The 15317-nt window shown below is 37.4% G+C and overlaps 1 protein-coding gene across 2 annotated transcripts in view; it reads left to right on the top strand.

Annotated features, from left to right (window-relative positions):
- The window catches only part of LMBRD1 (LMBR1 domain containing 1), an 88342-nt gene that overhangs the window by 4700 nt on the left and 68325 nt on the right, over positions 1 to 15317 (top strand). For both annotated transcript variants that reach the window (XM_075498148.1, XM_075498147.1), the window contains one exon: positions 5913 to 5973. In XM_075498148.1, the coding sequence (XP_075354263.1) occupies positions 5913 to 5973 (61 nt within the window). The remainder of the gene's footprint in view (positions 1 to 5912; positions 5974 to 15317) is intronic.

Raw genomic sequence — 15317 nt, 5'->3', positions numbered from 1 at the left:
CCTCCATGATTCAAGGAGTAGCATCTGTTTAATGGGAGATCCTTTTTGCAGACCATTCTATTAATTTTCTGTGTCTTGGGGGGAAACTCATTATGTAGCTGCTCAGAACAGAGAACCACTAGAAATGTCAGATTTTCTTTTATTCTAGAAAGGTGTTAGCTGAGAAATCATTATCAACTGAGACCATGCTTCCTGTCCTGAGTAGGAATTACTACTTGTGAAGTAACAATACTTGGCCAAAATATTTATGGTAGCCAGATGTGGCTGAGATGCATGTTTCTGGATGTTACTCTCCACCTGGCAGTTAAAATCCTGGCTCTGTCCCATTTTGGAGATAACAGGCTGGAAGATCTGAGACCTGGATATGAAATTTCTTTATCTCTAACCATGCTATGACCCACTCTCCAGTCTTTGGTATTGTATCTTCCTTTTGTTGGCTAAGCTTTGGGAGAGGCTACACAGCAGAATGATGGCTTTGTCTACATTTGATGAAACATCACAAATACTGAAACCTGGAATGTTACACCACTTTAAGCTATATAAAGGTACATTTGCAGAGAATGGGAGCTATCTTCACTGGGTACTCGTCAAATTCTTGCAGGGTCCAGCAGTGACAGTAGAAATGTGCCCTTTAACAGGGACAAAAGAATGAAATTAGTGGCCATTCCCTGACCAAAAAGTGGGGAAGGTAAAAAATGTCCCATTAGCTTGTACTGCTTTCATTTGGGGAAGTTATCTGTACAGTTTGAATAGTACTATTCTCCTGAAATACGTTAACATAAGTCACTAGCTGGACACAGTTGCTGGGAGAAGGAGGACTCTGCTCAATGATTACTGGGGGAAGCAAGTGTTCTTCATAACTGATTTTCTATGAATGTAATTATAAAATGAATCTTTTGAGGAAGCTTTGCTTTGTTTTTAGCATTTAGGTAAACTGGAAGTGTCTTAAACTGCCTTTATTATATCTTTATTTACATAGCAACATTTTACTAATCTATTTACTTTTTTTACACTTGTAACTGTATTTAAATTTCCTGAATCCTTCAACATGGCTTGTCTTAAGGAATACTTAAGAGTAATGGCTTAATGTAGGCCATCATACTTGTTGCACATATCCTTGCAATTTGTTGATTCCCTTATTTATCAATACAATGCATTGTTACAGGTATTTTAAAGGTGATATCATGTATGCTTGCTAAACTGCATGGAACAGAATGAAGTACAGCAGAACAGTGCAGAGTGCCTGAATTCTGCAGATCTTAAGAGAATTTGTGGTCACTTTTTCACATCTTAAACTGCTGTTGAAGGCAGTAGTGAATTCTTACCTTCCTAATCTATTGTGCTTCTAAGGTATTTGCTGTATATATTGTAAGCTTGGGCCATAATGGATGGAGAAGAAAACAGACTAGATCTGAGGCTGTCCAGTTGAGTTCTCAACTGAGTCCTGGATGTGCTTGTCCAGTAAATTCATATACCTATCAACGTGATGGATCAGCACTGCTGCTGAGAATGTCAGAGCTCTGACACTCACTAGGTAGCAGTGGTTCTTGCTTTTGACAAGGCAGTGCTGCTGTCACTACCTTTTGAAACAGCTCAGATGAACTGGTTACTGTTTTTGAGTTGCTGATGGTGTGTGCATATGGATAATTTGCCAGTAAGAATAAGAATTTTTACCTCCTTAGTTTGTGTAAATGCGGGGCTTCAGCTGACTGCAAGCTGACATAATAGATATGATATACTATTAAATTGGCTTGCATTACAGATTCTTCTTGTCTAGAGTAATGCAAAGTTTGTAAGTTCAGGCACATATACACAATGGTGAAATGCGCACATCTTTGCATCTTTACATCTTTTAATGTAAGATAACATCTCAATACTTTAATATGCTGTAATGTAAGTTTCCTAGTATATTACTCTGGCCCTGCACACTGCTTAATTTGAGCAACAAAATGAAAAGCAATTACAACGTTTTGAAGTTCTACATTTGTATCCTGCTATAAATGTTATTAATGCTTTTCTGGAGTTGGAAGAGAAGCAGATTTTTGGCAGCTAAGCCCTGTTGTATTTCAATTACTAGCTACCTCTTCCTGTAAAGTGGCTGTGCCAGTTAAACTTTGGGTCTTACTGTTGCTTTTCTTGCTTATTCTTGGTTGGTGTGGGTTTTAAATGTCACCATTGCTCATAGGAGAGACGTTTTTCAAATACTTGAAAATAGAGTGCCACCTGTTCAGTTCAGTCTTGCTTTTCCCTTAGGCATAAATAAAGCAATGCATTTCTTTATTTTTTAACACTATTTAACACAATTTAAACACTTTAATATTCTGTGTGTGTATTAACTTATAATGATCAAATTCTTTTGTGGTGTATTTTTATACGAATACCTAGAAATTTTTCAGTTGAAATGCTGTTGGACTTGAGCCTGACAGTCTTCAAAGATTGGGCTTATTGTGTACCTGACAGACACTTAACTTAAGGTATTGCTTCTGTCCCTTCTGCTAAAATATTTTTTCATCCTATTTGCTGATTAGATGACAAAATGCATGTATACTTTTCTACTCAAATTCCAGTTGGATGATTATCTAATTTATTTCAGACAGTGAACTTTAAAAGCTTAATGTGAAGTGGCCTACTGGAAGTCTTAATATGGTAACATGAAGGAAGGTGGTGCTGACTTTCTAAGATAATAGAAAAATGAAGTGTTTGTGGTATGTCATCAAGGCCATATTCCATGAGAGTTTAGGCAGTTCTGAGAGAACTTATAAAGCAAGTGTTAAACTTCTTTAAATCTTATTGTGTGCAGTCTTTAAGGAGTAAGCTCACTTGTATTTTTTCATATGCTCTGTATTAGTGCGTGCATCTTTACAACAACTGAAAGGTCTTGATCTTACCAGTTTGAGAAAAGCCTATGCATAGAAACTGAAAGGAGCTTTGACAGTACTGGATCTTTTCTTTTCTCACCAATTCAATAATGTTGGTGTGTCTCCAAAATTGCTAGCTTTTGAAGAATTTTGCTTCTGGATAACAACTTTCTTGATCTTGACTACACAAGACTTGAACAAGACAAGACTTCAGATCCCACAAGACTTGAACAATTCTGGAATATGTTTAAGCTGAACAGGCAGGCTTGGACCTCTGGATTCAGTCCTTGAGTTTGGCTGCTAATGATCATGTTACAGAACATTCAGCTTCCTTAAACCAAAAGTTCCTCTTGAGGAGAAGAAAAAAGGGATGTGAGCAAGAACTTGACTTCAGCACTCTGACTGGGTGCAGTTACCAATGTAGCTGGAGTTGTATTTTTTGCTTCTGTTCTCTGAACAGTTCCACAGGACCTGTTCTACTGACTGACTACTAGGACTGACTACTCCTCAGGAGTAATGCAGTTTTAAAAAAAAAAAAAATCAACTTTTGCTCTTGTTCAAATAAGGGATATCAGTGCTGTTACATTTGGAGTTGTAGGATCTAAATCCTAACATGCATGGATGGGTCTCTTGCAGTTCTGTGGTAAGATTTGAAATGTATTACTCTACAAATTTCTGTTAAGAATTATGGCTTCTTGATCAGCATGAGACTTTTTGGATAGGAATGTCAGGAAAACAGTCTGCCCTTTGGTGTTATGTAAAGAGCTTCAGTGCTTAGGCCAGAAACTCAAGACTGACATACAGTTAGTGTCTAAGCTCTGCTAGTGTGCATAGTATCAAGTAATCCAATAACTTTTTCTAATACCTGGTTTAGGGCACTATTTTCTGAAGCTAACTTGAATATTCATGTAATTCAAGTCTTGGTCAAACTAAAGTAAAGGCTCATACTTCTGAAAAATGAGATGATGGCTGGGTGGATAACTAATAAAGTTTGTAAGCTACAACTAAGCATAATAAAAAGCTATTTGCCATTCTTATGTCGAAGTACTGCTGCACCTGTATGTTTTAGTCATAGCTATTCTGTGATAGAAATGCTGTGTGCATGGTGTGCACTGCATACTGTGTCCAGCTCTGTGGCCCACAGTACAAGAAAGATATGGAACTGTCAGAGCAGGGCCACAAAAATGATCAGAGGGCTGGAACATCTCTCGTATGAAGAAAGGCTGAGAGAGTTGGGGTTCTTCAGCCTGCAGAAGAGAAGGCTTCAGGAAGACCTTATTACAGCCTTTCAGTACTTAAAGGGGGCTTAGAAGAAAGATGGAGAAACACTTTTGACCAGGGCCTGTAGTGACAGGACAAGGGACAGTGGTTTTAAACTGAAAGAGGGTAGGTTTAGATTGCACATAAAATTTTTTTTCTTTATGTTGAGGGTGGTGAGACTCTGGAACAGGTTACGCAGACGAGTTGTGGATGCCCCGTACATGGAAGTGTTCAAGGTCAGGTTGGATGGGGCTTTGAGCAACCTGATCTAGTGGAAGGAATCTAACCCCCATGGCGGGGGGGGTTAGATTAGCTCACCTGTAAAAGTCCTTCCCAACCCAAACCATTCTATGACAGCCTTAAGAGACCCTGTTATCAAGATACCGTGGGAATTAGCACAACACCCTTGAGTTGCCGAAACTGCTTGTTGTTCTTTCTGGTCTGTAAAATACTCCTTTTATGAAACTGTTCTATGCATATTCCTGTATGCCCAGTCATTTGCACCTTTGCTAGCACTCTGTAGCCAGTAATTTTTTAGAAGTAGTATTTTTATATCTATTTCTCTATGCATTTATGTTCTTTAATGAGTGATTCTCTTATAGTGTTGCTGAATACAGTAGTAACAGGAAGTGAAGTACTGTAGAGATTCTCAGAAGAACATGGGTCTTTATATACTATCCATATCTAGAATTACATGCTTGAAAAAAGATGTTTGATACCTTAGAAAGGGCCATCTGTACAGAATTAATTTTTCTTCCTGATTTGAAGTCCTAACAAAGCAAACTCTGCTTATTAAATTTGACTTTGCCCTTTCTATTGATTTGTGTCTAGAAAACATTTTTATCATAATTTGACTTTTCTTTCTAGAAGGTGTTCCCAAATTCTACTTTGTGGTGCCATTTCTGTGACTGAAATTCAGTACTGTGGATATCAACCTCAAGTGGGACTTTGGGGCTGCTCGTTTAGATGGGTCCCTCTAGTAATGTTTTGCATATGCATATTTTCTGAAGAGTTGCAAAGCAGATGTAAATGTGTCAATTATAAAATTAAATTCAATGCATCCATCTACTGGGCTGGGCAACTCATACAGCTTAGTTGTCTGTGCAGTCTTTTCTAAGGTACCATGCTGCTTCCAAGCCTATCATATGTGGAGTTTTGTAGAAAACTCATCCAGAGGACAGCTTTGTCCCTGCAAGGACTTGACTTCGAAGCTTAGAGTCTACCGCAGTGCTCAGAGTCCAGAAAAAAAGGGCTAGAACTGCAAATAACCATACCTCCAGTTGTCTTTTACAAACCACGTTGAAAAACTGTTCAGATTGAGTTTCAAACTTAGTAGCTGCATTGTCTGATATGTAAAAACAAAAATCAGTCTCAAAAATAGGTATTTGGAATGCCACTTAAATACCAAAGTAAATTGTTAGCTGCTAAAAATAATATTCACTAATAATTTTATTTCAATTGTGTGTTGACAGTATAATGTATAGTAACTAAAGATTTTTAATCTGAAAAAAACCCAATAGAACTTTAAGTATGAGGCTAACAGCCAAAGTGAGTATAAGCAGTGGAGATACTACTGCAGTGTCTGTCCCCTGAAATGCAGCACATTCCTTAATCGTCTTTGTTAGGTGAATTAGCTCTAACTTAAATTCCAACATTTAAAATCTCAAACTGGGTGCTTAATGCTTTTCCTTAGGCATTTGATATGAGCAGTTTTTTCAGTTCTATAAGAATGCTATTGAATGAATTGTTATTTTATTTCACTTGATGTTAAATGCTTCTATCCTTTATTACTAGGACTGGGCTGATGCTAATGTTTCAAGACAAATTGAAGACACTGTACTTTATGGATACTACAGTAAGTATTAAACTTCTAACTTTTTTTTTTCAATTAATAGGACCTTTAAAGGAAGGCATGAAACTTTTAAGGGTCATACTGGATTATCCCTTTTTAGTTAAACATAGTCTTATACTTGGTGCCCTTCAGTGAATTTTTTTACATTCAAGAGCCCCCTAAAAATGCAAATATACTGAAGGCCAGTCCATAAAAAGGCTAATGGCTTGTGTTGTAATCTACTGTTAACATGTTTTCTGTGCATGTATTTAGAGGTCCATTAAGGGAAATGCATGGTTTTGGTATAATTTATGGCACTTAACATATGCGGCAGTGTGAAACTTGCCTACTGTGTATTAAGTACGTGCAACTGTTGGTGTAACACTTGTGTTTTAAGTGTTCAGATTGAGCAACTACCATATTCAAAGTAAGAGATACTGTAAAGGAGCATGAAGGAGTTGATTCAAGAGTAGTAATCCAAAACAAAACAGAAGGAAGAAATTAACTGAAATAAAATCTAATAAAATAACTGTTCACCAAACCTTTGTGTAGTTTTAGATCAGTTTATTTTAGTTGTCCTTATGAAACTTATGAAAAGTTCTACTACTAATGAATATATGTAAGAGATAGCTATAGAAGAGTGATGCTTATCACAGAGTGGAATGCCTGCCTCAGTCAATGATATGAACTCAGAGGTAGTTGCCTGCTTTTGGTCACATTTCCTAAGACTTGAAGTTTTTTCTCTTGGAAGACCAAAGGTTGGTTCTTGAATATAACTTTTTAGATTGGAAAATAATTGGTTGTATAGTGGACTTTTTTGTTTAGTTATAGAATACTTATTGCCTGCCAGTGATAGTGACAGAAACAAGAATGTGCAGTTTCAGGCTGAGTGAAGCCTAAAGCCAGAAGTAGAAAGAAACTTCTCTTTTAAAAGTTCCTTTTTGAATGCTAGTTTATCTTCCACAAAAAAGATTCTTCACTATAGAACAGTGGAATTGCTTTGTATTTGCCTTCTGCTCTTGTTAGGTTGCTAAAGTCTTGTTTAACAGCCCAAGCATTTTGCAACTAATGTGGAACAGTCTTCAAACTCTTCTGTGGACCATTTTCTATAGATTTGTGAGACTGATGAATGAATTTCCATATGATGTTTTGGGTGGAGTCTATTTTTAAAGCAAGATGTCTCTTGGTAAATTCTGAACTAATTTTTGGAATAGATTTGAACTTAAACCTCAAACTGCTTTTGTTTTTGGCCTATCTGGACAGGTCTACTTGAAATATTGTGGGGCTGATATTTTATTTCTTAGCATATCCTCCAGATGGTGGTAGAGATTTAAAGATGGTTTTAAAAGTATTTTTATTTTCTGATCTTAATTTGAGGAATTGATGTACATTTTTTGTAACTAGAGCTACATTGAACAGCAATAGGTAACATTTTTCAGAAGTCTCCATCATTCCTATATAAAAACACAACTTGATGCCTCTCCTGCATCATTAGGTCTAGTCCCCTGCTGCTGCTGCACAGCATAGTGACATGAAAGCTGAGAAGGAATAAGTTAAACAACTCTTCCAGTCTTGTAATACTATTCCATTTCTTTCTACTCGTATCCTCTTATAAAAGTACTTGGTCTTGGCATGTGTTTTTTTTTTAAAAAAAAAAAACCAGGATGAGCAAAACTGAAATCTCCTTTTGTACTTAAGGACATGAATACCAGTACTTTCTTCTCTCTCCTGAAAATGCAGTGATAACTATATAGATCTTACTTGCCTCCTGTAGCTATATTGGCAACTTATAGTATGAATAATTGGTACACTTAGGTCACTGCCCTTCAATCCGAGTCACTTCTAATTGTAGCAAGAATTGGGAGGCTGTGGTTAACTGATGTTTTAGAATATTAAGGATTACTACCTGTATTGCAATTTACTAAGAAAGCTGTCACTAACTGTAGAAAAGCTTTTTTTTTCTTTTTACAAAGCTGTTAGTCCCCACAATGTTCTCTCTCTCATACCCAGCTAGTTTCTTGGCTAGACTGATAGAAAAGTAGAATGGCTTTGTACTGGTAGAATGATAAGTGAGGTAACTTTCAGAATGAAGCTTGAAATAACTGTATCTTAAAGTGGGACTTCAGTAGTGTTAAAAGCTTTACTTAGGAAACCAGTGTACTGATTGCTTTGAAGCTATAGTGGCTTAATGTGTTACTTCTCATAAAAGCAGTTGTAGTAGAATGTGTCTGCCAGTACTTGAGTGATTGAAGAATGATCAGTGGTTGGCAGATGCTCTAAAACAGCATGTCAGCTTGTGTTTGGAAGGAAAACCCTTTTCAGAAAGGGTTATAATTGGAAGCTGTCCAACAGCAGTTTACTCTGTACCAGAAAGAATCAGGCTGAAACAATTGACAGTAACCTGGAGCTGTGTTCTGTAGCTCTTCTTCCTGTAGTAAGTAAATCCTACCTGTTGGAGTTGGCTTGATGTTCAGTGTCCTTTGGTAAAGTTTTGTGAATGGTGAAAGGATGCCATTGGTAGATCCCAGTCTTCCTGTGAGGTAGACCAAGATCTCTTGACCTGCATGTGTTGTCTCCCAGCTATAGTGTGGCAAGGACTGTCTGCTAAATTCTATGGGGATCTCTTTGGGTGTGCTTTAAAGTCTATGCTAAACTGATTTTCCATATCTTTTTTTTCTTAAGTAGGAGCATTTTCTTAAGTCAGCAATAGTTATTGTATGGTAGTTCCTAGGTTAAAGTTCTTGAGTAAGATTTTTATCCAAAACAGAGCACTGTTTGGTGTAGAGCAAGTTTGATATAACTTGGATGGTTTTTGCACAGAGTTTTGTCTGCTTACTGCAAGTGTTTGATACTGATTCATTGACACAAGGACTTGGGCTTCTGAGTAGGTGCAAGTCAAATGCAGCTACATGTTTTCATGGTCTGGTCCTAGGAGAAGACATGCTAAATACTGTGGAAGACTTGCATAGCTATACTTGACAAATATTGTGGAGTTAGGTCTATAGAAATGCTCTCCTAATAAGTGTGATTTTTGAGAAGCAATGTGTTGGCACATAAATTGGAAGTCTGTTATAGTATTGACACTTACTGTGGTGAACTGCTTTAACTGCCCTGCTTTAAGCAAGTGTCTGGTGATGACTTGAAATTCACTACTGTTTTGTATTCCTTAAGTTTCACTGGGAAAAACAAGATGTCTGTTTTTGCAGTCTTGATGAAAAATTGTTTTAAGAATCTTTTTATTAGATGTGAGAATAATATATTTGGGAAGAAACACTCATCTTAGGTTTTCTGAAGTAGCTTGTAACTTCTCAGCAGAAGTGAGGGAATGTATAACAAAGCATTGTTTTAAGCAACTTAGTATTGATGTTGTGCAATGCACCAGTATATGATACCATCTGGAAGAGCAGAAGTTGTGTGTGGTGGAAGAGACTTCTGATCATATAATATTCTTCAGCTTCCTGTAGTCTTTCAAAGGGATTTGAGGCACTATATTGATCTCAGATACTCTCCTTGAAATCTTCCCAGTTCTTGAAGATATTTTGGTTCCTTCTCCCTACTGTGTTTTGCTATTCTTTGTTGTTCCTAGTGTTGTTCCTAGTTGCTTTTGCATACTACTAGGAGAAAACAAAGTCAAAACATAATTAAGGGACCATTGCTATAATTTACTTGAAGACTACTACCAGGTCCAACTTTCTCATAGTTAAGGTGCTTTTGTATTGATATGGTGCAAAACAGCAGAAGATGAGTCATTTTGACTTGAGATAAGAATTGCTCTGAGAAACATCTTTAAAACAAACAAACCTTACCAAGGAATTCTTGCTGAAGACTGCTTAGACTCTGTGGCAGGAACCATTGTTGTACTGGTTATGCAGTGAAGCACTTTTCCAGTGGTAGTGCTTCAAGCTTCTGATACAACCCAGAAAAATGTTTTGAAACAGAAGTTGGACCTCTGAATCAGAGCAAAGAGTAGTCCCTGATTTAAAACTAAAGTCCATAGAAGTGCAGTAATGAAATCTGAGACAGTCTGTCATGCCACAAGGTCACAGGGGTCGTAGGGGGAAGGGAGTATCTTTGTCACTTTGTTGACTGGCTGCTGCTGCAAGACCTTTGAGTTTGAAGGTGGGCTTTCCAGGGAATAAACAGCCCTTTTAGTGGGCAGGCCAACAGCCAATTAGATGCTTGCCCTTGGGTAACTAACTTGGATGAGCTGATGAAAGGTGCTGCTTTTCCTTTTTCATAAATTCTGAAAAATAAAATTCAAAAACCAGATGATCAGTCTCCTGTCTTGTTGATAGGAACTTTGCCAAATCTTTTAAAGCTTTCTTTGTAGTATAATAGGAAGAACAATGTTTTACTGCTTTAACTATGTGAGCTATAAATTTAATTTTCTGTTCTAATTAAAAAATTCTCACAGGTAGTTTTAAGACTTCACTTGATGGATGAAGAAAAAGGTCTGTCTTGGAATGATTTTGCTTGGGAAAATCAAATGCAAAGCTGCTTTTAAGTTCTCTTTTTTCTGTGTTACAGTCCTATAAAATTACTATGGTAACAAGGTTATTTCAACAGAGCAAATAGCAGAGCTGTTGCAACAGTAAGTGTAAGTTGGCGTTTATGCTGCTACATGTGAAGTTACCCTCAAGTTGTAATATTAAATCTTGTCTTGAAATGCATGGAAAGCCCATAACTTCTAGAGAGCACATTTAAGGTGAACTTAAGGGCTAGGTGCTAGCAGAGCATTCATGATGGATGGAAAATTTTGGAATGAGTCTCATGCTGAATCTTGTTGTGTATGCAATTCGGAGTTGATACAGAGTATGCTGTTAGACCTTAAGGTTTTTAATACAAAACATCTGTTACAAGTCAGCATTGGCTGAGAAGTTCAGTTCTTCTAGTAAAGCATAAATTTGAAGGAATTGTGAGTATTTAATAGCTTCAAATAATGTCTGTGGGACACAAAACTGCAACTGAAGTTGATTGTACCTCATTTTAGGTGGAGGTGACTACCTGACAGGCTGCCTGAAGGTATCAGTCTGTACTCAGGGATTTCCCAGGGTTGTTACTGAAGAACCCCCAAGAACTATTACAGCTCTACAGGTCTGCTGACTTCCGCAATTGAGTTGACAGGAACAAAGCTTTAGCTGCACCTGGAATTAACTTGGCTCAATTTTTGTAGTCAATAGCTTAAATAGTGTGAGAAGTATCACTTCAGTATTAAAGCTAGATGCTCTCTTGAAATGAAAGTGCACTATTTGTGCTAGAAGGGGTCCTGTTTCCAGCAGCATGCTAGTGTGTGTTTTTTCTGCCCTGCTTGAGCCATTGTTGGCATTTGGTGGATGCTTGTGGTGTGTGAACCCAAATTTCAAAATTGGTAGAAATTCACTTTGACTCATAGACATGCTGAGGTTGGAAAGAAGTCTGGAAGTAGTCTAGTTCAATATACTCCCTATTCACAGCAGCTCATTTATGCCAGTCTCCAGTTGGATTCTGAATATCTCCCAAGAATGGAGACTCTACTATGTCTTTGAGTAGCCTGGCCTGTTCCAGTTTCTGACCGCAGGCAGAATAAAACTTCTTGTTTAAATGGTAATTCTTATATTTCAGTTTGGGCTTGTTCTCTTTTTATCCTTTCCCTGGGCACCACTGAGAAGTCTGCCACAGTCTTCAGTCCCACACAAGTATTTATCCACATGGGTAAGATTCCTCCCAAAGCCTTCTGTTCTCCAGGCTGAACAGTCCCAGCACTCTCATGTTCAAGCCCTTAATCATTGTTGCTCTTTGCTGGACTCTCCAGTATGTGTGTGTCTTGTACTGGGGAGCCTAGAACTGAACATGGCACTCCAATTCTGAAGTGCTGGTGAGACCACATTGAATCAAGGGGAATAATTACCTTCCTCTATCTGGTGGTGACAGACTTCCTAATGCAGCCCAAGGTGCTGTTGGCCACCTGTGCTGCAAGATCGCTAGATTTGTGGCACTCTTCCACCAGTGTGGCAAGTTAAGGTGACCCAGCACAAGGTCTAGCAAACACTGGAGTTGGTGCAAAGATGACTTTTAATATGACAGGTGGATGGTGGAGAGGGGGAAGTGGGACCCTTCCTTGGATCAGATATGACTGCTGTGGTCAAGTAAATAAGATTCTGGTTTCTCTTTTTGTTATTGGTGTGGAATGCTGATGTACTTTATAGTCTGCTTCTCAGGTGCTTATGGTTAGAAGTAAATGGTTATGTCTAAATATTTTAGCTACACTTACGCAGTGTTGAACTCACAGGTAAAAAACACGTATTTAGTCTTTAACTTGGAAAAATGATCTAGCTCTGTAGTGTGGCTTTTGCCTATGCCTTAAGAGTCAAGAATGGATCCTGGGGTAGAGGACTTTAATCTAGAAGCAACTCTTGTGGTATACTTCACATGCTGAGTTTCAGCTTGAGGGATTTAGTTTAGCTAAAGACCAAGCCAAATGTGGTAAAGAAAAATCTGACAATCATTTCTTAGATGAGGGTGAAAATTGAAAGCTTTTCCACAGAAATAACTGGCAAAGCAATATCAGATGAGTCTTAAATATCCAGTTAGATTTAACTACTGCTCTAAGTGTACTGTAGGAAAAGGGAATAGGCCAGGATGCTCCAGTGATGGCTGTCTGCGAGTCCCAAAGGCTGAAACTGCAGGAAGTGACCAGGCTCACATGAGTTCTCTAAAGATCTCCTCCTTGTGCCACCATTGAGAGGACAGTACTGGGCTTGATGAACCATTGGTCTAACTCCACTTTTGCGTTCTGCACTGATTTTTACAGAATTGTTATGTTTTTACAAATTTGTATTGAGAATTGCAGAAATTGAAGGATCTTTTATTAGCAAAGGCTTGCAGAAATATAGCTTATTAGATTCCTCCACTAGTTTAATATCCAGTATGGTCTTTTTTTAAGAAGGTGTAGGGCTTGAGCTGATGGAGTTCTATGTGAAAGGTATTAATCAGATATGATCTGGAATGAGACTAAACCATGGGACTCAATATTTTTAACATGCTTCTATAGATAGTGTGGGACTGGCTAGGTAGGTATTTCTTGTAGCTTGCTAATCAGCTCTTAGGTAAGTTTTAATTAGTTTAACAGTATTATATGAAACTAACTTTTTTACCTTATCTTGCTAATTTGAAAACAAATATATCTTTGGTCAGATGTGGCTTGGCTTGTCAAAATAAAGACCAGAAGCTACCTCTTGCTCTTTTCAAGAAGTTGAGAGTCACTTTCTAATACTTGACTGACTTGACTTTGCTTCAGAGTTGATTTTGGCTACTCAAGTAATTTCTGAAAAATAGCTCAATTGCTACCAAGTAAGCTTTCAGTGGGTTGAAGCATTTTGGCTTGATAGTTGAGGGAAGAGTATACAAAAGGAGGTGGGTAATATTTAGCTTCAAATTACTAAGGAGCTGGCTTGACATAAGAGGGCTTAGTGGGACCTTTAAAAGGTTTGATCCTTCATCATGCCCTGCTTTACTCCATTTTCCAGAGGATTCAACACAATACTACATTGGGTTGCAAAAAATCTAGGTTAAACTCTTACATATTGTTTTCCTGCTGACAAGATATATTGTTAAACCAGTATGGATTTTTTAATTTGATAAATTCCTGGCAAGAACTTGGGGATTGGAGAACACTGGCAAGAACTTGGGGATTGGATTAATTATGACTTCACAGAAAGTACAGTTATTTAACCTTTTAGTAAGGCTAATCTGGATAGTAATTTGCTTTGTTTACACTGACAATGATGAGAAGCTTATAGATGTTAACTTCAAAGGTATGAAACTTAGGAAGAATGTCACAAGCTTTATGCAGTATTCTATTTAGAGCTGCTTAGACTTGCATCTGAACTTGATTTAAATACTCCAGAATGCAAATGATATCCTAAATATTGTTTACCTGTGAGCCATTGGATGTGGAAAAGCAAATGAGTTTGAAGAAATTGGAATAGAACTGTTGGTAACAATGCCTAGTTCAATAGAAGTTAATTCTTACTGAAAACACTTCATTTTGATGTGCCTTTGGTTTTACATGAACTCTTTGCATATTGCAACGTATTACTGAAATGATGGGTTTGGGGAACTAGTATAGTCATTTTTCTGACTGCCTTTACTGTGGAAGTCAGATCTGGTATGTAAAAATACTTAAATTCAGCCACTTACTTGGCACACAGACTCCTCTAGGTGTTCACATGGTCATGATATTAAACTGTTACAACTTCTGTAAAGGTTTTGTTTTATAGAATTGCCTCTGACTTAAGCTTTACTGCAATGGTTTAAGCTTGTTAATTCACCATTTGAGGTGAGAGGCAGCACTTAGCCTGGAAGCTTGGAATGGATGACTTAAGGATAATAAGATATATTTCCAAAACTTTTTGACAGTCAGTTGCCAAACACTTGTGACAGTCCTTTAAAAGCTGAATACAGTGATGTTAATAGCAGTATGTAAAAATAATATTTTTGGTAGTGTTTCTTGAACAGAGTTGAAAACTTTGCTTACTTGACTTACTGTGTGCTGTTCAGATGCTTGTACTATGAATGGCTTTTTCAAAACCTGGTGAAGGCTGGACAAACTATACATCAATTCAACAGCCTCGATCCAGTTAAATAAGACAATTCAACAAAAAGTTCTGTTGATAAGTGTAGCCATTGAGAGTAGTCCTTTGCTAATAAACTGTTGCAGATCAGAAAAACTTAGAAAACTGGACACTAGTATGAAGAATTATAGGATAGTGTCAGGAAACAGTTTTTAAAAAGGAAAGGATTTATAGTTTTATAATACGATGATAAAACAAATTCAAGATATAGATTAGCCATGTATTTGGTATCTGAACACCAGCAGCTTAAATTCAAAAAGCTAAGTTTAGTGTCAGAAGCCTGAGCTGTTCTCTTAAAATGGAATTAAGTTATGCAGCAACAGCATTTAGGTAGTACCGATGTTTGGTGTAGTGGTAAATGGTAGCCTTATTTCACACAGTTCATAGATATTCTCTTGAATTTGAGTATCTCTTCCTTCATCCCCTTGGAAGAAACATGGATCAGTCCCATTATCTAATGAGCTATGGGTGTACCTCCAATGAGTAAGGTATGCTGAAGTGAATATAGTAAAACTTGGAAGCAAGGATGTTTTCTGTGCTCACAGCGACCTCTATGGGCTGATTATTCTGATCTTTGATTAATGATGCATGTAACTTGCCTAATTTTCTGGTACAGTGCAGTGTGGGTTTAGGACTAGTCTTAAAAAAAGCAGATTTTAGATTTTAGAAGAGGCTTGATTTCTGGAAGCATTCACAATATTGAAGCAGTTAGACCTTCTAGAGCAGTACTCAAAGAATGCTACGTTTCAGAGTTTG

This window comes from Mycteria americana, chromosome 3 (genome assembly GCF_035582795.1).
Source record: "Mycteria americana isolate JAX WOST 10 ecotype Jacksonville Zoo and Gardens chromosome 3, USCA_MyAme_1.0, whole genome shotgun sequence".
NCBI lineage: Eukaryota > Metazoa > Chordata > Aves > Ciconiiformes > Ciconiidae > Mycteria > Mycteria americana.
Note: the sequence above shows the minus strand (reverse complement) of the source record. Positions and strands in the feature narration are given on the sequence as shown.